The sequence below is a fragment of the Felis catus genome, chromosome D1 (assembly GCF_018350175.1).
Source record: "Felis catus isolate Fca126 chromosome D1, F.catus_Fca126_mat1.0, whole genome shotgun sequence".
In the NCBI taxonomy this organism is placed as follows: domain Eukaryota; kingdom Metazoa; phylum Chordata; class Mammalia; order Carnivora; family Felidae; genus Felis; species Felis catus.
The window spans coordinates 1,699,235-1,726,975 of record NC_058377.1 but is presented as its reverse complement, the minus strand read 5'-3'; the positions used below and the strand labels follow the sequence as shown (position 1 = coordinate 1,726,975).

The 27,741-nt window shown below is 42.0% G+C and overlaps 1 protein-coding gene across 14 annotated transcripts in view; it reads right to left on the bottom strand.

The window, feature by feature from the left end:
* Positions 1-27,741, bottom strand: part of DYNC2H1 (dynein cytoplasmic 2 heavy chain 1) — a 353,260-nt gene that overhangs the window by 296,894 nt on the left and 28,625 nt on the right. For all 14 annotated transcript variants that reach the window (XM_045038203.1, XM_045038204.1, XM_045038198.1 and 11 more), the window contains exons 16-31: positions 25,993-26,132; positions 25,682-25,910; positions 24,730-24,857; positions 19,312-19,427; positions 18,540-18,667; positions 16,034-16,183; positions 14,902-15,107; positions 13,871-14,026; positions 13,667-13,781; positions 12,962-13,132; positions 11,351-11,733; positions 9,514-9,646; positions 9,306-9,423; positions 6,995-7,107; positions 4,900-5,019; positions 689-839 (exon numbers count right to left, since the gene is read on the bottom strand). In XM_045038203.1, the coding sequence (XP_044894138.1) occupies positions 689-839; positions 4,900-5,019; positions 6,995-7,107; positions 9,306-9,423; positions 9,514-9,646; positions 11,351-11,733; positions 12,962-13,132; positions 13,667-13,781; positions 13,871-14,026; positions 14,902-15,107; positions 16,034-16,183; positions 18,540-18,667; positions 19,312-19,427; positions 24,730-24,857; positions 25,682-25,910; positions 25,993-26,132 (2,557 nt within the window). The remainder of the gene's footprint in view (positions 1-688; positions 840-4,899; positions 5,020-6,994; positions 7,108-9,305; positions 9,424-9,513; positions 9,647-11,350; positions 11,734-12,961; positions 13,133-13,666; positions 13,782-13,870; positions 14,027-14,901; positions 15,108-16,033; positions 16,184-18,539; positions 18,668-19,311; positions 19,428-24,729; positions 24,858-25,681; positions 25,911-25,992; positions 26,133-27,741) is intronic.

The window sequence follows — 27,741 nt, the reverse complement described above, 5'->3', positions numbered from 1 at the left end:
TGTGCTGACAGCTCAGAGCCTGGAGCCTGCTTTGGAATCTGTGTCTCCCTCTCTTTCTGTCCCTTCCCTACTCAATCTCTGTCTCTCTCTGTCTCAAAACTAAACATAAAAAAAGTTAAAAAAAAAAAAAAAACATGCAAAGAACCAAAACAATCCTAATTCACTTACGACAGCAAAGATGAAATAAAAACATTCTCCAATGAAGGAAAATCTGTAGGAAAGAAATCACAGCCCGCAATCCTGCTCTGAAAGAAATGCTGAAGGATGTCCTTCAAAGAGAAGGAAAACGGTACCCGAAGGAAGCTTGGAGCATCAGGACGGAGGCAGAGCGACAGAAGCGGTGAGCACCCAGTTAAGTACAACAGACTGTGCTTCCCGGTCCTTAAAGATACACTCCATGTTTACAGGCAACAATGTAACTCTGAGGTTTCAGAGTATGCAGATGTAATAAATGAAACAATTACCACACAACTAGAAGAGGACAAGGAAATTAGTACGGGGTAAGGTTTCTACATGCGTTTTAATGAATCACCAATTCTAAGTACAATATTAAAGCATGTACATTGTAATTCCTAAACTAACCTCTGAAACAGATGACTGATAGTCAGAAACACGACAGATAAGATAAACTAACAAAAAAAGTTCCAGTAACCCAAAAGGAGGCAAAAAAATGGAACATTGTTCATACCAGTGCCCCCTGGATCCTCCGAACTCGTATCGATGCTAGTATAGTGCTCTAACTTAGTCACCAGCTGGGTTTCAATCTGATGAAGACTATGGTCTTGGATAGCATTTTCCACATCTTCAGTGAACTTAATCTGCTCTGCCAAACACAGTATCTAATGGATCAAGAGAAAAAATATTTTACAAGGTAAATTTACCTAGAAACATTTCATAAATGTAAGGGAAGACACTTTTCTGGATTTGCACTCACCTGCGAGGTCTATGGGCATGTGTCACTGGCACCTCAAACTGCACAGGACCGCACGGCCGCAGGGAAGCACCGTGTGCTGCCACCAAGCCCACCACCGACCTGCCTCCCACGACCCTCCCACACACCTGGGTTCCGTCCTAAGACCCACCAAGTTCATGCAACCCAAGACGTCTGCCCTTTCTTCTCTGCACTCTCCCCTTTACAAATGGCTTCATTTCAAGGATGCAAGGATACCAGCGTATGAGGAGTTCCATCTAGTAAAATGGTAATATTCTAGCATTCCAAAATAATCTCAGTATACTACTGAAGTGTCGAATTTCCAAATTCTAACTTTTTAAATTAATTTATTAATTAATTTATTTAGAGAGAGAGAAAGAAAGCAAGAGAGAATCCCAAGCAGGCTCTACACTGTCAGCACAGAGCCTGACGCAGGGCTTGAACTCACAAACTATGAGATCATGACCCGAGCCTAAATCGAGAGTTGGACGTTTGACCGACTGAGCCACCCAGGAGTCCCTCAAAATTTTATCTTAAATTAAGTTGTCGTAATCTTTCATTCTAATACCCATAAATAGAAACTAGGTATGGATTAAGATAGAACCTTTATATTTACAAAAAACATGAAATGGTAACACTAGTTGAAAGGCTTTCTGGAACGGTACCAATCTAGCATGGCTACTGATAAAGCAATTATACATTTAAACGCTAACCTTTGACAACTTAGAGTCAAATTCTTTGATACAGTTTTTTTTTTTAATTTTTTTAATGTTTATTTTTGAGAGAGACAGAGTGCGAACAGGGGAGGGGAAGAGAAAGAGCGACACACAGAATCCAAAGCAGACTCCAGGCTCTGAGCTGCTCTGAGCTGTCAGCACAGAGCCCGGCAGAGGGCCAAACCCACAAACCACGAGATCATGACCTGAGCTGAAGTCGGACGCCCAGCTGACTGAGCCACCCAGGCGCCCCTTGATACAGTTCCTAAATGAACACAGAAACTAAAGACATGAAACATCATCACATAAAAACACTAGACCTGCTGACCAACTACTATGGAAGAGTGTTTTTCTGGTACATACTTTTCAGTACCCAGATGAATATCATATGTCATCAAATTTAGTCACGTCAGTATACATTTTATGACTTAACACAGCAGGCTAAGCTGTGTGTTACTGGTATTCACATATCATCAAACACTGCATAAATATCATTGTATATGCAGCATTAAATATCATTCTTTAAAGGAAGAGTAATTCTGTCTGGGGCAAAATCAACCCCCCCAGATTTGTAGGACAAAGTCATTAGAGTCTTTCATCAGGTGTAAGGAAGGAGAAACATTTAAGAAGATCCAAATCTACTTCTGGAGAAAAGACTTTGCCTTGAATTTCCATATGAAAATGTTCACTTGCCACCCCCAAACTAGCACTCATACACAGGAACCTCCTTTCAGACACCACTGAATTTCTGTATTATAAACGCACGTCAATAATCTCAACTTTTAGTAGCCTGCTATACAATTTCCATAGGATGCTACAAAAAGGGAGTCAAGATACGGTCCAGGCTAATCCTGCAGTCATGCTGCCATCAGGATATGTGCACAGGCACTCACGCTATTAACTGCCCAAAATGTAACCATCACTGACAGCATTTTGCCAACATTGTACAATTTAACCTTCAAAACAAGTTGGCAATGTTCCTATCATTATAACCTCTTAACGGGTGCCTAGAAGAATCAGAGTAGGCTGACAAAAGCAGTTTTTGAACCAAGGTCTGTGAGATTCTTTCCACTCTGCATGCTGTCTCCTTCCCAGAGCAGAAAGTTCCTTGTCTACATTACCTGAGGTCCTTACAAAAATGCCTTTACAGAAGTGAATGAAGAGTATGTAACATGGGAATGCAAAATGGTGCGGCCACTCTGGAAAACAGTGTGGAGGTTCCACAAAACACTAAAAATAGAACTACCCTATGACCCAACAATGGCGCTACTAGGCATTGATCTACAGGGTACAGGTGTGCTCTTTCGAAGGGACACGTGCACCCCCATGTTTATAGCAGCACTATCGACAATAGCCAAAGTATGGAAAGAGCCCAGATGTCCATCGGTGGATGAATGGATAAGAATGTGGTATATAAACAATGGAGTATTACTCGGCAACCAAAAAAAATGAAATCTTGCCGTTTGCAACTACATGGATGGAACTGGAGGGTATCACGCTAAGCAAAATCAGTCAGTCAGAGAAAGACAAATATCAGAGGACTTCACTCATATGAGGACTTTAAGAGACAAAACAGATGAACATAAGGGAAGGGAAGCAAAAATAATATAAAAACAGGGAGGGGGACAAAACATGAGAGACTCTTAAATATGGAGAACAAACAGAGGTTACTGGAGGGATTATGGGGGGGGGGGGATGGGCTAAATAAGTAAGAAGCATTAAGGAATCTACCCCTGAAATCACTGTTGCACTATATGCTAACTAACTTGGATGTCAATTAAAACAATAAATTAAATTAAAAAAAAAAAAAAAAAAAAAAAAAGAAGAGCTCAAAGACAATAAGAGTACCTAAGAGCCTACATCAGGTACATGAACCCAGGTGCACCATTCAATCGCCTACATAAATGCTCTTGAGACAAATTTTTTTAAGCATTAACTGCTAAGACACTAGAATACTTGGTTTGGGTTGAAAATGAACTATTCCTACTGGCACTTGTCCATGTTTGCACGGAGATAATGAACTATTCACAGTGTCCACCGTCCACACTGTCACCTGGCCGCTCGAGAGCTCTGAGGTCAGCTGCGGGCTCTGATTGTGCAGCCCGGTTTCCTCTGCCCGTCTCTCCCGTGCATCTCCTCACACGAGGGTCATTCTCCCAGTCCATCGCTATGCAAACCTTACTTCCGTGGAGTCGTTCACCTTTTGTCTTTTAGCCTAAGTTCACTTAAATCCTACCTGGAAGTCGACAGGAACAGGGAGCATTTTCAGTAGTAACACAGCAGCTTACCTTTGACGTTGCAACGGCATTATTATTCGTTGCTGATTACTCTTAATTTTCTCTAAGAGCTTAACGAGAATTTTTAAAACATATTTTAGTTTGACTCAAAAGGCTAGAAAGCACCTAAGTATGAAAGATAAAATGGCTAAGAATCTACAATGTTCCAAGATTCCTATCTAAGGTCTCACGCTTTAAAAGAACCAACATGAAACTTGTGCCAAAGCTACCACATGCTTTAGCGTGGAAAGAAACCAACACTGAGCAGGGTAGATTTTCCTGTGAGAGATCAGAGAACACCTCAAGGCCCGCCCTTCACAGGCCCCAAGAACTAAGTCCCGGGTGCCCTTCGCTGGGAGGCTGAGCCCCAGCCAGCCAGGAAGCAAGCCCTGAGCGACGCAGGGCACTGAGCGCGGGTCTTAGCACTACGCTCGGGTGAGACCCGGAACACGTTTCACACGATGCAGATCCACGGCTGGTGTTTCAGGTGGGCGTTCCTGTGACCAGTGAGCGCGTGCACCTTGGCTCCCAGCTGCCGGCCGGCACTCTGGCTCAGGGCCCAGGCCAGATCTCTGACCTGCACCGACACCCCGCCAACCTCCTGCCAGCCCCGTCTCCGGGATGATCCCGCGGGAGCGGCAGGGACAGTGTTGCGGGTTCCAGGCCTCTCCATCAACGACGGGCTAATCTTCGGGAACCAGAGCACTCCCACATGACTGACCCCCCTCCCGCTTCATGCCCCACCGGCCCGTGCTGCTGGGCTCTCGGCATGCCTTCGGCGTGAAGGCATCTGAGTGACAGCAAGCTGACGGGGCTGGAAGAGAACGTGGCCGCCAAGCAGCTCGTCCGGCACACCTCACAGCTGACAGAGCGAACACGCAGAAGCGAGGCAGCTGGTCGGTGCGAACCGCCGGATGAAGAGCCGCCTGCCGTGTGACGCCCTGGCCTCCCTCCGCCCCAGACAGAGGCCGCTTACCTGTGAGGGGAACAAGGACGGGTCCACGACACCTGGAGGACTGCGTGCGGCAGTGACACATTCCGCCAACAACTGTTTCAAGGTCTGCTTCATTTCCATGGCTAAACCATTTAACCAGGTCTGGAAACAGAATTACCAATGACAAACGCAGTCGTAAAACAAACACCTACCCTGTTGAGTGACCCTGTTCATTTATTTCAGGAAGCAGGATTACAATTTCTTACTGCCCCTCATACTCCCAAAATCGTCTTACAGGACATACTTATTTTATTAATGAAAGATTTAAATAATTGGAAGAAATCAATTTTTTCACTTCTGGGGATCATGGTTAAGCGTGAAAACCCATACAAGTGTACTCAGCCACTATCATCAACTCTACAAATGACGGTACTACGAGCAACGTAACCCCATGGTTTCATCATTCTAAGAAATCAAGCTAGATAGGCCAGGAAATCAGGGCCACAGTGACTGGCTAAGTGTTGGGGCTCAGGCTCTCCTGGTGAGCCCATGTTCAGAAGGCTGTGATGTAAACAGGAAATGCATCATTAGGGTGATGTCTATTACTCAGGGAGCTACGCTGCTCCTTTACACAAAACTAATTTTGTTTCCAAGTCAAAATAACACATTTTTTTCACTTGATTGTAGGTAAAATAATAAAAGGTAATGGAAGGTAACATAAAAAGACTGATAAAAATAGCAGTGAATGTTTATTGATCACTTTAAGAAACTATATGTGCAATAAAAGGAGTACAAAATCTACAATGCTAAATAGCTCTAAGTTCTAGACTTAAAGTTCTAGACTTTTTTATCTTTAGAGCACTCTCCAGGGTACCAACAGCTCTGCTCATCACAGTCAGGGCTTCCAGACCCCACCATTCCTCTGCTGGCAAACCTGCTCTGGCCAGCAGCTCCCACTGAAGCTCTTCGTCTCTCGGTGCATCTGGTCCCAACAGAACAACAGGGGCGCCTGGGTGGCTCAGTCACTCAAGCATCCAACTCTTAATTTTAACTCAGGTCTTGATCTCGCAGCTCATGGGCTCGATCCCCATGTCAGGTTTTGTGCTGATGGCACAGAGCCCACTTGGGGTTCTCTTTCCCTCTCTCTGTCCCTTCCCTGCTTGTGCTCTTTCTGTCACTCTCTTGAAATAAACACGAAGGGAGGAAGGAAGGAAGGAAGGAAGGAAGGAAGGAAGGAAGGAAGGAAGGAAGGAAGAAAAGAAGGAAGGAAGAAGGAAGGAAGGGCAAACAACAGAAACACACCTCTTTACCAAGCACAAACATGGGAGCTACCTAACAAGCATGTGCTTTCAATCACTTCATTTGTGTAATCGACATCCGATAAAATGCTGAGCCTTAACCAGGAACGGGCATGTCGCTGAACTGTACAGCTAAGTGTGGGATAAGCCATGGGCCCCAACTGCAAGTTTGAAGATAATTGTGGAATGTGAAGATTACAGTTCAATACGATATAATCCACCACTGTCTGGCATTCGCTGCACACCAGTCAGATGTCCCAGACAGTTTGCGTCCAGTGCTCCAGGGCCAAGTAATCAACAGTCGTTCCATAAATGCATTAGTTTCAGGCTTACCTAAATCATCTTATAAAACAATCATTTCATACAACACATTTTGGGAGTGTGAGGGTCAAGAAGAAATTTTAATTCCACCTCTTGAAAAAACTCATCTTATACAAGTACCTGTTGAATACTAATGTTCCAAACACTATATGGTATAAAGCCATATTTTTAATAAACAGGCTTTGCAACATATAGTAAGATGAGTATCTGATAGACAGGAAAGTTGTGATTCTAAGTCACACAGCTAGTAAATTGAGGAGCTCAGATTAATAGCCAGTCTTGTCGGCACACAGCCCGGCATGAGGTTCGATCTCATGAACCGTGAGATTATGGCCTGAGCCAAGTCAAGAGTCGGGCACTTAACCAACTGAGCCACTCAGGTGCCTGTTATTTTTTAAGACACAAGAGGAGTTTCCTAAATGGCCAAAGTTTACCCTACAAATCGACTAATTTATTTTTGATACAAAGTTCATACAGTTAATTCTTTTTATTTTCATAGTTGAAAAAGAATTACTTACCTCTACATTATTTGAAATTAAAACTTTATTTTTAAAAGGTACAACTTCTCCCTCTAAAGATTTCATTGCAGTTATATGTTTTGATTCTTCATCAAAGCACACGCTGTTAATACCTATAAAAGAACAGTTGAAATGCACAAAGATTAAAGATATCATTATTAAACAAGACACATCATTACCACAGAATGCGTAATATACACCTGATAATATGCATTACGTATGACAATTATATTAATTCCCCTATACAACAGAACAGCTTCTCCTAACCAAAAATTGACAACAACCCAAATGCCCCCAAATGCCCGCCAGCCAGTGAACGAACACCTGACACACTCCAACACTGGAAAACTACTCCGCAATGAAAAGGAACAAAACGTACCTGCAGGGACCTCCCAACCATTCTAATGAGCACAACAGGCCAGACACAAACAGGTGCATAAGAACACACACTGGGCGCATGTGGGCTCAGTCAGTTAAGCATCTGACTCTTGGTTTTGGCCGAGGCCATGATCTCACGGTTTGTGAGTTCGAGCCCCACATAGGGCCCCACGCTGACAGTGCAGAACCTGCTTGGGATTCTCTCTCCCTCTCTGTCTGCCCCTCCCCGACTCACATGCATGTGTGCTCTCTCAAAATAAATAAATGAACATTAAAAAAAGAAAAGAACATATACTGCTAACTCCACTAACAGGATACAAGAGACAAAAGAAAGAGGGAGGGCAAATGGGACTTCCCTCCCCCAGATTTGTACACTTTATTTAACAGTATACAACAAAAGCTTAAATACATTACCCAATTTTGATCTTAGGAAAAACCCTCTAAGTTATTCTTTCCAATTTAAAACAGGAAACAAGGGGCACCTTGGGGGCTCAGTCGGTTGAGCATCCGACTTCAGGTCGGACTCAGGTCATGATCTCACAGTTTGTGGGTTTGAGCCCCACATCGGGCTCTGTGCTGGCAGCTCAGAGCCTGGAGCCTGCTTCAGATTCTGTGTCTCCCTCTCTCTGCCCCTCCTCCGCTCATGCTCTGTCTCTCTCTCTCTCAAAAATTAATAAACATTTTAGAAAAATGACAGTAAGAGACGACACTGAGAGAGTGGAGGCAGAGTTTGGATGCAAGCCTGCTGATGCCAAGAGCTGTCTCCAAGCCTCCCACAGCCCAAATCACAGCTGAGATAAAGGACCTGAAAGCTTCACACATACACTGGTGAGTAAATGCTTCTGTGAAGCACCAGAAACTCAATACATTAGGTTTTCACAGCTCTGCCCTCCCTGGGGCAACTTCTCTGCTCTGTGCTTGCAGCACGAAAGTGGCTCTGGACCACGACGGGCATGGCCGTGTTCCAACGAAACTCTACTTTCAACTATCCGGCTGTGAGGGTGCCTGGGGGGCTCAGTCAGTTCGGCGTCCGACTTCGGCTCAGGTGATGATTTCATGGTGCATGGGTTCAAGCCTCGCATCAGGCTCTCTGCAGTCAGCGTAGAGCTTGAAGCCTGCTTCAGATCCTCTGCCCCCCACTCGAAAAGTAAGTAAACATTACAAATAATAATGAGATAAAACAATACAATAAAATAAAATAAATCAGGCTGTGAACCGGATTTGGCCTGTGGGCCTATAGTTCACTGATACCTAATCAGAAGTGAAGATCACGATGAAAGTTTTTTCTTGTTATTTTGAAAAACACAGGTCTCTTCCCCCAAATGGAATGCTTTGAGAAAATAATCATTATTTCTTTGGCAGACCTTCAGTAATCAATAACCTGCCTACAGTGACAACACTGCTGCAGCCCAGGGTCCCATCACCGTACGCCTGTCACCAGGTAACCTCACCGAGTCCCACAGCTTAACCACTACCCGTGCACAGTGGACCCCTGACTGTCCACCCCCGTCCCAGACCTCTCTGCTCTCAGGAACCGCCTTCTGGGTGCCTCCACCTGGACGTCAGGCAGGAAACCTTCAGCTCGACAATGAAGAGGCACGTTCCCCATCACTCCCAGGCCTCCGCACGGCCAATTCCTTCTGCCCTCACACCTTTCTTCCAGCTAAGACCAACACCTTCTTCAGATCCACCCAGCCTTGAGACGCCGCAGACGTGAGCGACGGGTCCCACAGACGAGCCACGACAGCACATACCTGTCAGCCACAGCCACGGCCATCGATCGGCCAACTCGTGAGGCTGCCTGTCCCATCAAGATATAAATCCCTCCCAAGGGCAGGACAGGCATTTTATTCAGTAGCCTACGTCAGAGCCTAACATTATGCCTGGAAGGTACATGAAACGCAGGACCTGTTGAAGGAGTGTTGGCTCTTACCGGCGAACAGCTTTCTGAGGTGAGACTGAATCACTGACGGGCTAGTAGACTGGCCCAGGATCTCCAACAGGTCATCGTCACCGATGAAATAAAACCTTGGAAACGTTGAGCGTTTTTCCTGATAACAACAAAAAGAATAGCCTTATCTTTTCAAATAACTAATAAAGTACTTTACAACTTGTTACATAAATATTTTTAAAGAACATGCCTCTAAAAATTCATTCAATGATTTCTGACATCTTTGAAGTTGATCAAGTATGGTTAGCAGCGAATTTCTGATTCCTGCGTGAGTCGTTAATGTTGTGACTCTATTGTCTTTCTTGATGTCACTCATTATCGATCTACAGAAGGAAAAAAAGTTATTTTTACCTCCATTTTAACAGTTTTTGACTGAAAGAGAAATATTGAGACATTTATTTTTTATCTACTTAAAATAAAATAGAGGTAACGCTACTATAAAAGCAAAACACCACTGTGTTTCTTCTAAGAAATAATGGCAAAAATTAGTAATGTCCCGTTACCATGTTTTAATTATTTTTGCTCCCAGAAGGAAGCTCTATGTCCAACATGGGGCTCGAACTCATGACCCGGAGATCAAGAGTGGCATGCTCCACCGAATGAGCCCACCAGGTGCCCTCCATTACCATTCTTAACCTCCCATGTTGCAAATTCGCTTATTTCGTTCATTCTAAACAAATATTTAGCCCCATCTCATAAAGATAATAGTCCAGTGAGAAAAATATTAAATATTTTCTCAAATTATTTAAATAAAATATTGATATATACTAATGAGGACAAGTACAAGGTATTTTAAAGCAGCTAACGGGGCAATCCCTAATCCACAGCTTCTGTGAGAAAGTGATTGAGGCTGAGTCTGCATGGTGAATAGAAAGAAGACATCAGTGAGCAGGAGGGGAGCACCTTCTGGCAAAGATCCTAGGAAGGGCTCGAAATGTTCGAGCAAGTCAAGGCTGGCATCCCCAAAGGGAACAGAGAACGCACAAGAGAAGGCTGCGGAAGTGGACAAGGAGAGGCTATGCGCTATCCTCAGAACAACAGGAAACCTCTTTACACGTTTACTAAAGAATTCAAGGAAACGGGCCATAACAACTCTCCAGCACAAGACCACTCTGGCGGTCACACACGAGGCTCACTGCTGAGGATGAGCACAAACCCAAGTGAGGCCACGGACCCAGGGAGTGACGACAAAAGTAGCTCAGAATAAAGGCAAACCAGGAGAGACATAAAGACATGAAGTAGGTCAGAATCAACAAATGCAGTGACCTACTGGATTTGGAGGTACAGGGGGAGGTCAAATACCCCTATGATTCCACTCTGAGCAGTCAGTTATCGAGAAAGACACAGGGAAGAGGACCTGAGCTAAAGGGATAAGCTTGTGAACCTGCTTTTGGCACAGTGAGGGTGTCCACACCACTGGGGCTCAGGAGAGAAGGAGGGCTCGACAGGTGGACAAGGACGGAAGAGGGGATGAGACCGCCCATGGAGCGGGACACAGTGACAGGAGACCTGGCACCAAAATCTCATAGAGTGTCCACAGCTGGATGTTCAGAGAGGCCTGAGGACTAGAAACTAGAAGGGGACCCGGCCGGCCGGCCAGAAAACCACCTGCAGTACCCCAGAAGCCAAGGGAAAAAACTCCAACAAGAAATGCTCGATGCTTTTAAATACTAGTCAGAGATGAAGTAAAATGAGGCGTGAAAAATGCCCATCAAATTTACAACAGGAGAGTAATGTGTTACTTTTGGCAACAGTAGCTACATGTTAGTACTATTATGATTCCTCTCCTACTGTAGTAACATTACTGTTAGTATCAGGTCACGTGGTAAAGACAGAGGTCAGATCAACACGGTTCAAGAAGCAAATGGCTGAATGAGAGAAAACAGCCCTTACAAGGATCCAAAAGAGAAAGAGGTTGAAGACACAGGTGACACTCATAACGTAAAAGTAATCGGCTCGTGTTAAGCACCTCCCAACACGAATAAAAAGCTGCTGCGTGTGTCTCTGCCCCACGTAGCCGTGCTCACCGAAAATCTTCATCAACCCTGCTGAAGCGTGTCTGCTCTTTCGGCAATGCTCCACGGCCAAATATGGGCTCCAAATACACCCACTTCCTCTGAATATGGTTTAAATTCTGCAGGTATTCATCTAACTCTGCAAGTTTTCTTTCCCAAATGGACACTTTATCTTCAAATCCCTTATAATAAGGAGAATCCTTTAAGGACTGAAGAAGACATCTATTATCTCCAACTTGATTTACGATGTCTTTCCAGTCTTTAATCAGCTTGATAGTTCGACTCTGGCTGTCTTCATAATCAATCAATGTAAATACCGCTCCAACTCCCCAAAGATCAAGTTCACGTAAAGCTTCTCTGATAGTAACTTCACCTTGTGCCCGACTGTTTAAATCCTATTTAACATAAAATATTCATATTTATTATTTCCACATTAATTTTATAAATAAACCATACAATATTTATTTTATAACACAATATATTTTTATTTGGCTTTTCACAATAAAGGAAAAAATAAGTGAATATATTTTACATGTTATCCAAGAGAATTAATCACTAGCTAATGTATCAGGAGATACCAGATACAAAGTATCCAATCTCACATAGTCAAAGTATGATATTAAAGATCTGCCATAAGCTTTTTACTTCTAAAAAAAGAAAAATCAAGAATCCATTGCAAAACACAAAAACAGGCTTATTTAAAATTCTGCAGCCCTCAACAATGATACTGTAACTTAAATTTAACTTCTGAGGCAGCTGAAGTGGTTAGTAACCATCTTCTACAGCAACTGTACTTTATGATCTCACAATTACCTAACAGGCTCCAGAGTTCTGAACAAACACAAAGGTGAACATAGTGAATAGGAAAAAAACAATGTGACATCAAGAGTCCTTTTATTTTTACATCAAACGGGCAGATCACAACACACAGAGTCTGCCACTTAAGACGGCCGAAGGCGGTACCATTTCTCCTTGTACCACAGACCTTTCCTAACCCTGATTTGCAAACTGGTTCTTGGTTTAGCTCTCTGGATTTTGCTATCTCTTAGCTTGTATTTATAATATACCCCATGATTTTAAATGTATTTTATATAAAATGATTTGTATTTGTTTGCTTTTCGATTAAAGCTGACTCCCTTCTTTTTTTCAAAAAACAAATTTTTTTTCATGTTTATTTATTTTTGAGAGAGACATGGCACGAGTGGGGGAGGGGCAGAGAGAGGGAGACACAGAATCTGAAGCAGCCTCAGGCTCTGAGCCATCAGCACAGAGCCTGATGTGGGGCTCAAACCCACGAACTGTGAGATCATGACCTGAGCCGAAGTCGGATGCTCAACCAACTGAGCCACCCAGGCGCCCCGAAGCTGACCCCCTTCTTAAACCAAGATTACTTTTTTTTATTTCATATTGTCTTCTTTCTCTCAAGGAAGGGGTTTACGCTGCTTCTATACTCCTATACAGATTCAGATGTGTTACTAAAGAAAGAATAATGGACTAGCGGAACATTGTCACTATATTAAGAGAAAAAAAAAAGTTTTGCTGTTTTTTTTACATAAAACACAAAGCAAAACCATCTGTTAACATAGGTCATATTCATGAGATATTTATACAAGTGATTCTTACTTTAAGGTCTGAAGCTTTGGCAACAATTGTATCAGCTACTCTGAGCAGGTCACCAAACATTAATTTCTCCAGGCTAGTCCCCCGAGGAAGGCCAAGCAGACGAAAAAGGTCAAGCCAGTGATCTGGAGAAAGACACTCCCCTCTCACGTATTTCAAGATAGGAATTACGGTCTGTTAAAAGAGAAAAAGACACACGTATACACAAGAATATATGTCAAAATGCAAACTGTTATTTCCTTTAATGATTAGTTATAAAATGTTAATTACTCTATTATCTTATTTAACAAACTCGAAATCAAATTCTCAAACAGAATTGTGTATGATTTTTTATTAAACACTACTGTGGATACATGCAAACTTTCTGTTGTAGCTTCACAGATTTGAAGACATGACCTAAAATGTTTCTATCTTTATTATTTTAGGAAATAACCTATATCCTAAATATGCTAAATGACTCATCCTAAACTGGTCTAAGAGGTATAAACACTCCAATTTTTAACTTTAACCATAAATTTCTTAGTTCTAACTTTTCAAAAGAGTAGCAGAAAGATAAATAATGTCTATGGTTTACTCCATACCTCCTAGTTTGTTCATGTAACGGAGTCACTGAAAATCAGAAACTAAAAGTACAGCTCACTCAGCTGCATAAAAGACACGTGAAAGGTGCAAACCTCATTCTAAAATAGTAAAGTAAAACTATCTTACTTTGTATTTGTCAACTTCTGATTGTAATTTCACCGTCATAACCGAATGTTCTTCAACTTTTCTTAATCTGTCATGCCAATTCATCAAAAATTCTTCAAACAGATATGTCTTAGTCCTGTAAGAGACCAGGAATACACCTCAAAATGTACCTCCCAAAAAACACTACCAAATTATAAGAATCTAAATAGTGTTTATGAATCAAACCGAAAACTAATCCAATCTTCATTGGCCATTTCCTCAAGCCTCTGCTGAAACTCTTCATAAAGGGCCCAAATTTGTGCACAGCTCTCAATGTCCTTGGAGATGCTATCTGCCAAAGACAAGCTGGGCTCCTCTAGGCCAAAATGATGGCAATCATCACTATGGAAACAAAGAGTGAAATATCATTAGATTTTTAAAAACTGTCAAATATCACTAAGTTTATTTAACTGCATTCCCTGTGTGTGTGTGTGTGCATATGTGATAGTGAAGGTAGACAGTGGGGGACTGCATAAGAATTTTACTTTAACTACTTAAGTATAACCTCTTTTAAATTCATAAATATGTATTTCTCCAAAGAAGTCAAAGTGGAATTGATAACATCTGTATTTTATGTCTGTCATACGTCATAAATGATAATAATGTAAAGGTTCAAAATGGCATATATCATGGACTGATAAAAGATCGCATTAATATTAATACCCAAGGGTTAGATTCTAGAATATAAGATACCCTTCATCTAACTGGTACTAAACCCTTCACTCACCCATGAAGACCACTATCTTATGGAAGCATTTACCTAAGAGACGACACCTGAAACACTGCTTACTTAACCTTAATACTTGTAACATAAAGCAACAGGTTTTTTCCTTGGAAACCTCATATTATTGTTGTAGGTTCATTTTTCTTCTCCAGGTCTCTGAAAGCAATTTCCCATTAATTTTATAGGCCTCATTTTTAAATACAATGAAATCACAGAAAACAAGTATTCCAACTCCCAATGTAACTTCTAAGTAAACTTAATTTTCTGTTCTGTTTCTAAGCCTAACCAGAAATTTGCTTCCTTTAATGTCCTTATAGACCCCACCCACAACTCCTAAGAAAGTAGTAGCATGAGCACTTAGAATTATCATTTTTAAAACTTCAGAAGTTTATATAGAAAAACATTAAGACAAACAGATACAAGAAAGCCTCTGGCCTAATACAGAGAAATATAAATCAAAATGTCTACTATCCATTTTAAAGAAAAAACATACACCAGCTTTTTTCTTATGACTTCAAGATCATCAAATTCAATCTTTTTCTCTTTTATTGACTTGGCGCTTTTATCAAGAGTACTTTGTGGGCCAGTTTCAATAATATCGTCACCAGGCTTTAGTTGGTCCCAACGAGCTTTAAATTTTTCCAATTCTTGGTAATAGATCTGAAGACGCGACTGAACGTTCCCTTTCATCACTTCGATCTATGAGCCAAAAGAGTTTATGTAATTCAGTTTATAGTAAAATCTCACTTTATTTTCACATTTTATTTCTAGCACTTTCTAGGTAGAGGTGAAACACCACCACAACAAATTTTTCAAAAGATTGTTTTCAATTACTGACTTCAAGTACAATAAAATTTTGATGTCAAAAACATAGAATCAGACTATAAATATTCAGTAACGAGAGATATACTGCCTGCATCATCATTAAAAACTCATTCGTGTCAGGGGCACCTGGGTGGCTCAGTTGGTTGAGCGTCCAACTTCGACTCAGGTCATGATCCCACAATCCATGAGTTCGAGCCCCCCATCGGGCTCTGTGCTGACAGCTCGGAGCCCGGAGCCTGCTTCAGATTTGGTCTCCTTCTCTCTCTGCCCCTTCCCATGCTCTATCTCACTCTCTCTCACTCTCTCACTCAAAAAATAAATAAAAAATAAAAAAAAAAAAAACTCATTCATGTCATCAGCAGCATTCACCACAACTATCAGCAAAGTTGATGTGATAAGACACGCTTGGCCAATGACCACCAGCTGTGCCACACCAGCAGGGAGCTGCATAACCGAGGAGGCGTGTTCCAGTGTCCACGCAGAAGAGTACAACAGGTGTGTTTAACTACCAGGTGTCCCCTCAAAAGTCACCATACATAGCAGGCAAACATATTCACTCATAAGGAAACCCAAAAATACGATTACCTGAATTCTCCATATGGTAGGAAATAAAGACAAAATACGGGAAATGATCATTTAAATAAAGCGTTTTACGGTACGGAAATACTGAGGGAGGCCAATTTCATCCACAATAGAAAATTCCTATCTACCTGAGCTCCAATGGAATAAAGATAAGCCAGAATCTTCAGTGAGAAAAAAATCAAGTTTCCATGTTAACACAATGACTAAAAGGTTCTTACCTGATCTTTAATCATAAGTTGGTGACTTTCCATCATCAACTCAAATTTATCCCACTTAGCCTTCAGATTGCTAATTGTTTCCAAACCTCCACCTGCCACAGTTCGTAAAAGTCTGTTTTTATCTTCAGCTTCTTGGAATAAGGGCAAAATCTAAAGGTTGAAGAAATAACAACATAAAAAACAACCTATTTTACCAAATTTCTTGCAAGATTCCATTTATTTTAGGAGTGTCTGGGTGGCTCAGTCGGTTAAGCGTCCGACTCTTGATTTCAGCTCAGGTCATAGGCTCACAGTTCATTGGTTGGAGCCCATGCATCAGGCTCTATGCTGACAGCAAGAATCCGCTTGGGATTCTCTCTCTTCTTTTCTCCCTCCCTCTCTCTCTCAAAATAAATAAATAAACTTAAAAAAAAAAGTAAGTGGCGCCTGGGTGGCTCAGTTGGTTAAGCATCTGACTGCAGCTCAGGTCATGATCTCATGGATTGTGAGTTCCAGCCCTGCCTCAGGTGAGCATGGCCCCCCATCGGGTGAGCCCCACTTTTCTCTCTCCCTTGCTCTCTGCCCCTCGCTAACTTGTACTCTCTCTCTCTCCAAAAAATTAAAATAAAAAATAAGTAAAATTTTTTTTTAAATTTTTTTTTTCAACGTTTATTTATTTTTTGGGGGACAGAGAGAGACAGAGCATGAACGGGGGAGGGGCAGAGAGAGAGGGAGACACAGAATCGGAAACAGGCTCCAGGCTCTGAGCCATCAGCCCAGAGCCTGACGCAGGGCTCGAACTCACGGACAGCGAGATCGTGACCTGGCTGAAGTCGGACGCTTAACCGACTGCGCCACCCAGGCGCCCCAAAAATAAGTAAAATTTTAAAAAAAGATTCTATTCTAACCTGTTCTTGCTTTTTTAAAAATCAAGGTTTCTGTTCTAAATAATTTGTTAAATTCCTGGACATTAAGTTCCTAATACTTACTTATTACTATATACAAACTCAACTATGGCACTCTACCAAAGAGGTTAAAAGGATCCTAAAGATGGTCACAAGGACTGAAGGAACCTGTGAGTCTGTAAAGACAATGCTCTAACTATTCCAGGTGAAGTTCTTATTAGAAATCTTCCACTCACAGGGAACTGTTAGAAGGAGGCTTCTCAAAGAATGAAGATTAGGGATTAGGTAAGAACAGAAATAAACTATTCCAGGAACAGAAGGAACAGTCACAAAGAAAGTATTTAAGAAAAGGACAACGGAGAAAGTGAAACTGAGTCATGATGTACTAGGAAGGCCAGAGAAGGCAGAAACGAAGAGTCAGGTTGTGGTTTCCACACGTGGACAGAACCCAGATTAGCCTGAGAAGTCAGTACAACAGACTCCCGGGCGGGGCCCTCCTGTCCTCCCCTGCAAGTCCACACGGCACCCGAGAGACATCATGGCCCGATTCTGTATGGCCCCTGCTGCTTCAAACCCGCAGCGTGACTCCCCTGCACCCACGGGTCGGCCCCAGGCCCTGTCGAGTGACAGGGACTCTTCCTACCACCGCTGCCACTTCCCGCCTCGTGGGCGGAACAGCACAGCGTCTCTGTTTCTCCTCCTAGTTTCTACGAGGGTACCTTTTCTGTCTCTCCTCTCGCTTCACTCACAGGGTCCTCTGCCATCTCCTCTGACATACCCACAGTAAATGCTGGGATGTCCTACCCTGCTCTGCACCCTCCATGGTCCGCCATCAACCACATGGTCTCATCCAATCCCCTGGCTTCACAGTTCATGCATGGAGAGATGACTTTTAAATTTATATCCAATTAATAAACATAGTCTCCATTCTGAAGTCCCTATTCCTCACTCAACTTCCGTCTGACGTCCCAACCCCCCACTACTTCCAGTCTCCAGACACCTTCCCCCTCCAGCCACCCACATTCCCAGGAAATGCTACCATCAGCTTTCCAGGGGCCCAAGCCCAGCAGCTCGGACACACATTTACTCCTCTCTAACCCTCGCTGTGGAATGCGCCACAAAAGCATATGATTTCACCTCTCAGCGAGCTTTATCATATGAAGTCTATGACGCAGGAAGGACACATCAAAGTTTCTCTTGTGATTTGAGTTATGTCTCTTGCTGCTTCTAAACTTAGTTAAAACCATCCATAATATAATAACTCCATATGCAAGTGTGTGTGTACGTGTGTGAACGTGTGTATTCCTAATTCAGCTCAAACCGCACCCTTCAGGTTACAACCCCGGAGGGAACAGGATGAATTACTAAGTTTAGTCTGACTCAGATGTGCCACATCCTAGCAGACTGTACCTACTCCTGAATATTAACTCTCACTCAGACTGTTTCACTGCACCAACATAGCACCAGAGTCCAACCATGAGCTCAGCGATTGGGCCAGATTATGTGGACTTCCTTACAATACTGAAATTATATGATGTTTCTCAACGGTCACATAAAATTACCTGATTGAAACATTCCAGTCCAATAAAAATCAATCGATAACTTTACTTGGCGATGCTCACCTCTGGTTTCCGCTGTTGGAGCCTACTGTATTGCAAATTTGCATCGCCAATCTCTTCCACAGACTGGGGCATAACTATTAAGACGTCCATAGCCTCGGTTACAAATGCATCAATTTCATGTAAGTGAGCTGAACAGGTAACAGTGACATAGAATGTTATTATCACTAAAAATATTTCGCTGCATCATTTTAAAATCAAAGAGCATTGGAAGTACTCACCATATGGCATACGTTAAATCTTAAATTATTATTTGCTCACACGACAGAATTTTAAAATACAGAATAAGCAAAGAAATGCGCCATACAAGTTTAGTTGTTTTACGTTATACCTCAAAATTTTGACAAAGTTAAAATGTACTCATTCTTAGTATATTTCATTCTAAATTGGTAACCTTTCCCATCCTTTAGCTAATATGCTAAAGCATCCCAGTTTCATGGAAAAAGACACAGTGCAGAATTTTGGAAAATCTTAGTAACTGAAAAGATGAGAAGAAATACATGATGGCAGAACCGCCTACCTTCCTCAGTACTACAGGCACCAAACTGATACTGGTGCATATTGTAAACAGCAAAACCGCCTCCACTTTTAGACTCTTAACAGTTGGGCATGGGCTTTCCCACGTTATGAAAATTGCCATTTGAAGCACATTTCATTTCATGATACTTTCCAGCTTGGTCGATTTTAATCACTGGGATTCACATTTCATAACTATCAAAGTACATGCCTTTGTATATAACATTAAGTTAAAATGAAAATCAAAAAGCGTCTTTACCCTGGATGCACTTCTTCAGAGAAAGAACAAGCGTATCAAATAACTTCTGGATGAGATCATCAATCACAGTCTTCACGGGGTTACAATTAATATTTAAACAATCTACCTTGACTGCACTGAAAAATGCCAAATGACAGATTTTGACATGAGAAAGACTTATTAGAGGGAAAGAACCTCATTATAATGATTTTATATAATACATTTCAAAATAACTCAAAAAGTATTATTGTAATCTCTAAGCACATTCAGATTTCATTTAGTAAAATGTTTTCCACGTACTATCAAGAAGTTTTCATGAAACAATGATTGTGTTACAATACTAAAGTTTTTTATCACCCAGTGTATCAGTTTTTTTAAAAGGACAGCACATTAAAAACTCCTAGAGTGTCAACATGAATATACGTAAACATTTACAAGCCCTGTATCTGTAACAGCATTTAATGTACTTATTTAAATATTTATTACAGAAATTCGCTATTCTGCTTAGTACAAACAACAGTGACAAGGGACAGAAAAGACAGAAGGCAAATAGAGACTGTTAAGGCACTAAGACAACAACACGCCATCATTTTCTACCTATCAAATTAACAAAAATGTAATGAATTGCTAATTCATGTCTTCAGTTGTGTGAGCAAAGAGAACTCTCAGAAATTCGGATCAGAGCAGAAGACCATGCGGCTTTCACGGGGAGCAAGTGAGCCATGAACACCAGGCCACTTGTCTTAACTAACTTCACCTTGAGAATTTAACCCAAGGAAATTTTCAAAGCAGATGCCGATATTTTATATACAAGTATCTGCTTCAAAGCATTAATTATAATAGTGAAAAATTAGGAATAATTTGAATACAAAAATGGCTTATTATATATCCACACAATTAAAAAATCACATTTTTGAGGGCTAATAACAGGACAAAATACTAAAGATTAGTGTTAAATAAAAACACCAGGATATAGTAGGATCCAAATTTTTCAGTATATGTACTAATATGTCCATAACATGAAACATTAAGAAGAGTTCCCACACTCTAAAAAATTTATGAAACATTGTTTTAACTCAGAAAAAAAGGCATATATTGTTAAGAATATTAATTCTTTGCACAATATCCTTAATGCAAATTGTCATATTCTAAGCAAACGTTGCACCAGACTTGCTCATCAGAAAAAATCTCATATTTATCTTAAATTCACAAAATTTTTAAAAAGCCTGGAAATTATGGTCGCAAAGATCATTTAAAAAGCTACTAATCCTTTTGGAAACACAGATCCAGGTGACATTTTACAAAGTAAATTCTAGAGTTAAATACTCACTTTTACTATAAAAATCTTATTCTCTTAAAGATTTATTTATTCTCAATCACCCACTGACTAGACTGGTTTTAACTCCAGTTCTTAACCAGTACGACATACCAATTTACTTAAACATGAAATTTTATACAATTTTTGAAATTCTGACATATAAAATGTCGAGATTTCTAATATTTGATAAAGATACATTATTTTAAGGGCACCTGGAAGGCTCAGTGTGTCAGTCACTCAAGTGACTCAGTGGGATTGAGCCCTGCATCAGGCTCTGCGCTGACAGAGCCTGCTTGGGATTCCCTCTCTTTCCCTTTCTCTCTGCCCCTCCCCTGCTCATGCTCATGCTCTCTCAAAAAAAACCCAAAAAACAAAAAATTAAAAAAATTTTTAAACAGATGCTTTTAATAAACACTAAAATAATTATGCCATATTTTGCTAATGAATTAGCGTCACCACATGGTCTGATTACAGCAGAGTTTTACTCACCGACTATAGAATCCTGGGGACAGACCAACATTCCCCTTTCATTTGAAAATACTGGTAGCATGAAAATGAGGCTCCCTGGCACAAAAACAGACACACAGACCAATGGAATAGAATAGAAGCCCCAGAACTAGACCCACAAACGTATGGCCAACTCATCTTTGACAAAGCAGGAAAGAACATCCAATGGAAAAAAGACAGTCTCTTTAACAAATGGTGCTGGGAGAACTGGACAGCAACATGCAGAAGGTTGAAACTAGACCACTTTCTCACACCGTTCACAAAAATAAACTCAAAATGGATAAAGGACCTGAATGTGAGACAGGAAACCATCAAAACCCGAGAGGAGAAAGCAGGAAAAGACCTCTCTGACCTCAGCCGTAGCAATCTCTTCCTTGACACATCCCCAAAGGCAAGGGAATTAAAAGCAAAAATGAATTACTGGGACCTTATGAAGATAAAAAAAACTTCTGCACAGCAAAGGAAACAACCAACAAAACTAAAAGGCAACCAACGGAATGGGAAAAGATACTTGCAAATGATATATTGGACAAAGGGCTAGTATCCAAAATCTATAAAGAGCTCACCAAACTCCACACCCGAAAAACAAATAACCCAATGAAGAAATGGGCAGAAAACATGAATAGACACTTCTCTAAAGAAGACATTCAGATGGCCAACAGGCACATGAAAAGATGCTCAACGTTGCTCCTTATCAGGGAAATACAAATCAAAACCACACTCAGATATCACCTCACGCCAGTCAGAGTGGCCAAAATGAACAAATCAGGAGACTATAGATGCTGGAGAGGAGGTGGAGAAACGGGAACCCTCTTGCACTGTTGGTGGGAATGCAAATTGGTGCAGCCGCTCTGGAAAGCAGTGTGGAGGTTCCTCAGAAAATTAAAAATAGACCTACCCTATGACCCAGCAATAGCACTGCTAGGAATTTACCCAAGGGATACAGGAGTACTGATGCATAGGGGCACTTGTACCCCAATGTTTATAGCAGCACTCTCAACAATAGCCAAATTATGGAAAGAGCCTAAATGTCCATCAACTGATGAATGGATAAAGAAATTGTGGTTTATATACACAATGGAGTACTACAGGGCAATGAGAAAAAACGAAATAGGGCCCTTTGTAGCAGCGTGGACGGAACTGGAGAGTGTGATGCTAAGTGAAATAAACCATACAGAGACAGACAGATACCATATGTTTTCACTCTTATGTGGATCCTGAGACACTTAACAGAAACCCATGGGGTAGGGGAAGGAAAAAAAAAAAAAAAAGAGGTTAGAGTGGGAGAGAGCCAAAGCATAAGAGACTCTTAAAAAACTGAGAGCAAACTGAGGGTTGATGGGGGGTGGGAGGGAGGAGAGGGTGGGTGATGGGTATTGAGGAGGGCACCTTTTGGGATGAGCACTGGGTGCTGTATGGAAACCAATTTGACAATAAATTTCATATATTGAAAAAAAAAGATTTAGAATAAAGCCTATCTAAAATATAAAAAAAAAAAGAAAGAAAGAAAATGAGGCTCCCTTCAGCCACAAATAAAATGGGATAGCCCTAGATAGGCTACCCCCAAATTATGGAGCCTCCACGTGGAGGCTGCTTGGGATTCTGTCTCTCCCTCTGCCCCTCTCCCCTACTGGCACTCTCATTCTCTCAACAACAACAAAATTAAAAAAACAAAAAATCAAAGACCGTACCCAATAGAGAAGAGAAACCTTGTACCCAAACATTACAAAAGCACTCTCTTCCCTACTTCCAACCAACATTAATGGTATATCATCATCTAACTCCTCTGACCTCAAACCCACAGGACATTTGTCTCTTTTCTGTTCCTCATCCCTCATCTTCCTCCAAAATTAAGAACTCTTAATACCTCATACTGTTTCATATTTCATAATATTTCCTCTTCCCCATTTGGAGTACCAACAACTTAATTCAATTAATTACTGCTGGTTTTCTGGGTGATGACAGACTAAACTCCCTTCCTCCATGGTCTCCTTCTCGCACCATACAACTCTCTCGTTCCAGACTAACACCCCTAATGTGCAGGTACTGACACCTTTTGGGCGAGAAATCAAGAGCTAACCACTCTGATATGAATAAAATCCAAATTGCCCAATGGGAACGTAAAACTCTCCCAAATCTGTACCTTCATTACCCCTCTCCAGGAACAGGCCCTCTAGCCCCTAATAAAATGCTAATTCATCAAATTCTCAATTAACCAACTTATTTTCAGCATACAAACCCCTCTCCTGAGACGCCCTGGTGCAACCTCCAGTTCTCGCTTTTCCTGTCAAAATTCCAGTTCAAGGATTTCTATCTGAATGAAACTTTCCCCAGTTTTGCCCAGAAAGGATGGGATGTCACCGCCATGCTGTATACACCTCCCCAGCCCTTAGTTCAAACTCTAAAATGAGACACACTATTCTATCCGGTATTAATAACAATTAACAGTAAGTAACACACACTGCGAATGTCACCCGTACCAGTACTTTGCGTTCAAATTACTCATTTAATCCTCAAAACACCGTGTGATCAATATTACAGTTGTCGTAACTATTTTTTTTTATTTTGAGAGAGAGTGAGCGGGCACAAGCAGGGGAGGGCAGAGAGGGAGAGACAGAATCCCAAGCAGGCTCCACACTGTCAGCGCAGAGCCCAACATGGGGCTCCCATGAACCGGGAGATCGTGACTCGAGCCGAAACCAAGACTCGGACTGAGCCACCCAGGCACCTCTGTATTAACTATTGGAAAGCTGAGGAAATCGAGGCTCATGGGGTGTAAATGGCAGTCGCGGTCACGCAGCTGGGACAAGCCATCTGCCCCCAGAGCCCACTCCCTTAACCCCTGTGAGTACTGAGTCATGTGTCACTGCACCGGCAGACAGGAAGCAACGTGAGGTCCTCTCTTCCTCATCTTTATCTTCCCACGGGACAAGCTCTGCATATTATCCACGCTCACCCAATATTTGTTGAGAGAATGAGCAAGGAGATTAACACAAGTGGTCTTATCCTTTAGAGGAAATACATGCACAGTTAAACAGGCCTGTCATAGAGCTTCCTACCAAGCGCGGTTCGAGTGGTAAGAATTTCAGGTAGGAGGGGGACTCCGTTCTCAAGTAGCTGGGTTATGACACGCCCCTCAGGGGGTCTCCACCACGTCTCGGGCCCTATGTCGATGCAGCACCAGGCTGTGTGACTGCCACGGTATCCCGAAAGGAGGCAGAGCAGTACAAAGCCGGAGTCCAACGGCATTGGCTTGATATCCCGGAGCACATTCTCACGGGCGAGTCTTAGCGCTCGTAGCCCACGCCTGTGTGTGTCAAATGTCACATCCTCAGGCCCCGTTCGACTCCCCCCAGTTAGGTCCCAGCCAGCAGAACCTCCAGAAGAAAAATGCCTTCGTCTCGGCACCCGACGCAGACGATACCCGAGAGCCAAGGCCAAGCTTTACAGGAGGCAGAAGGTGACTGACACGAGGCCGCTACTGACGAGCACCCTCACCATGTCATGACAACACTGGAACGTGACAGAAACTCTAACTTCTCAGGCCCCGGAGGCCGCCCTACTTCTTTCCCTCTTACTGAATGGGACCAAAACTCGACTCTAACTTCTCATACCTCGGAAGTCGTTCTACTTCTTTCCCTTTTATTTTCAGTGCTTTGAAATTTTTCTCCCAATCTTGGACCGTAGAGAGATGTTTTTCCACTAGAGCTTCCATATCAACTTGTCCAATTACGATCCATTCCTATTAAAGAATGAAAAACATATTAAAGAAACAGAATTTATTAACATATAAAAAATTAGGGCCCACTGATAAAAAGGTACAGATGTAAGGTATTCAGGTAAATTTCAATTTAAGTACGCAAATATAACCATTACTGTAGAGCCTGAAAAAACTATTTAACATATAAAAGTGATCATCAAACTTTTTTTAAAAGACCACAAAACCCTCTTCTCAGATTCTCTTCTCAAATTTGATGTATCCAAATACAGAATCATTTGGCAAAGCCAAGGCTACAAATTTGAACGTATGCACATTCAATCAGTCCTAGAAACCCGACAGTCAGAAGCAGCACCCGGTGGCAAGGGAGACCGGCTGACGTCTCAGTCACGCGTCTTGGGAGCGAAAGGAAGGACGAGGGACACAGCTGGGGTCTCTCCCCATTGAGCAGCCAAGGTTCACTCCAACACGAGGAGGAAGTGAAATCCTCTCCACCTCACTACATCTGAGACCTCACTCCAAGGGCCGCTCGATTCAAAGACTGAATGAAAGGAGATAGTTTCCCAAGAGGAGTTAAAATTGACACAACAGAATCTTGTCACATCCCAAGCTGATGCAACTAGTTTCTCAATCTTCAAAAAGTCAAAGACAAAAAAATCTTAGTAGAACTTGGTTCTCATCTGTGGTGTAAATCTGGGTTGTACAGGAATCCTCACACTGGCTCCCCACCTTGCCGTACTTTGACATTATGCCACACAAGATAAACCGTAGATCAGTACACTTAATACTCATTCAACCAATCAGATGAAACGTTATAACAGAATAACAGACAATTACAAGTTCCATACCTTATGTTGGTGTAAAACAGCTGATAGTCTCCTAAACAGATCTTCTGCTTTGCTGAAAATAGTCAAAAATCCACTTGCATTTCTATCAATCATAACAGAAAAAATAGACTCCTCTCCGGCCTCACCCACTCCCCTAAACTGATTAGGAATGCCGATGAACCTCTTCATTTCTCTGTAATATTTAGCCCGGATTTCTTCAAGAGGAGGCCTGAATTGTAACCGTCCCTGTCTGAAAACAAAGAAACAGCTTTAACATATGAATTACTGGAAAAACATGGTCTGAAAATGAAAGGGGCTGTAAGAAAGCTTACTTGTACACTAGGTCTATGCTTATTTCTGGCAGGTTCTCATTAAGTGCCTCCAGGCCCATCTGATACTGGTGTTCGAGGGCTTTGTACAGCTGGTGATTCCAGTGCTGCTTCCACGCACGCATGTCACCGGCCTGGAACCCCTGATAGGTTAGAGTCACGTTTTTTATTTAAAAACCAGGTGACAGAATGGATGTGGGGAATAAGCTTCGGAACTCCTTGGGCCTGCACCCATGGGTTAACAAGGCACAGAGAATTACAAGGCCATGGGATGCTCTCATCCAAGTTTACATCAACAAGATCAGGCGAATAAGGACAGAGAAGGGGGGGCCAAGTCCCCCAGAACAGAGAGGGGGGGCAAAGGCCCCCAGAATAGAGAGAGGGGACAAAGGCCCCCAATACAAAGGTATATGAGATAAACAAGATTAGGCATTCAGGGCAAAAACACCCCCCCCCCCACCCATTTTGTACTAGAGCAGAAAGCTGCTTTCACAGGAGGGAAGGCTGAAGTTAGGTAAACAGGTAAATTGGGCTATAGACCCTGTGGGGCAGTGAAGCTGCCCAGAGCGGAGATGATTAACAAAAGAAAGGTGCATTTGCAGTGATCGGTATTGAGGAGGGCACCTGTTGGGACGAGCACTGGGTGTTGTATGGAAACCAATTTGATAATACATTTCATATTAAAAAAACAACAACAAAAGAAAGGTGCCTTGGCAACCCTGAGGTCACGTGTCCTACCTGTCTCATCCCCTAGGCTAAGATAAACAAAGGTGCTGCCTCCTGCCCTCTGTAAACAACCTTCCGCCAGGCTGCCCGGTGCCCCAACGTTGTTGTGTATTAACCCAAACCCCTAACCCCGAATGTCTTCAAGACCCCCTTTCCCCCATATCCACAAGTTAATGTTCACAGATTCATTGTCCCTTTGTGCACGTCCATTGCCATGTTTGTAAGCCTTCTGATGCTAATAAAAGCAAAGCAAGGGCCCTTATTTGGGGCTCTTGTCTTTTCTGGACATTAGTCATCTCTCGCTTTAATCCTGCGTCCCACTCTCTTGCTCCACAAGAGAGAACTTTAGACTTAGATTCTACGACAAATGGAGTCTTCATTTAAAGAATTTATATCGTATATAGTGAAATTATGAGCAAAAAACAAAAAAAAACAACCCATTTTTAACATCTTAAAACATGCAACTCCTTCACTGCTATCTGTAGTAGGACAGTTTATATAAAGTCAAATATAAAAATTTCCAAGCTTCATGCTTTTAAATAGTCCACAAAAAGACCGGCAAAACTTAAAATATCAAATTAACGTTAAGTGGATGTTATATATGAGTTTCATACTATGGCACTAAAAAAAAGTCAGTGGTTTATTTGATCAACTTCTTAGACCTCTTTCTAAAACCCCCATCAAGTGCAGCTCTTCTCTTCCTTCTTCACCCCCTAAATAATCCACCGCACATTTTTAAAAAATAATCAACTGAAAAATATGAAGGTGCTCAAGACAGTTTACACTCTTTGTGCTTCCATATAACCATAAATACATTAATGCTAACACTTGTTTTTTCTTCAAGATCTAAGAATTGGGAGCTCCCAGGTGGCTCAGTCGGCTAAGTGTCTGACTCTTGCTTTCAGCTCAGCTCATGATCTCGGGGATCACGAGTTTAAGGCCTGGATCAGGCTCTGTGCTGGTGGCATAGAGCCTGCTTGGGATTCCCCCTCTCTGGCTGTCTCTGCCTGCCACCCTCCACCCCTG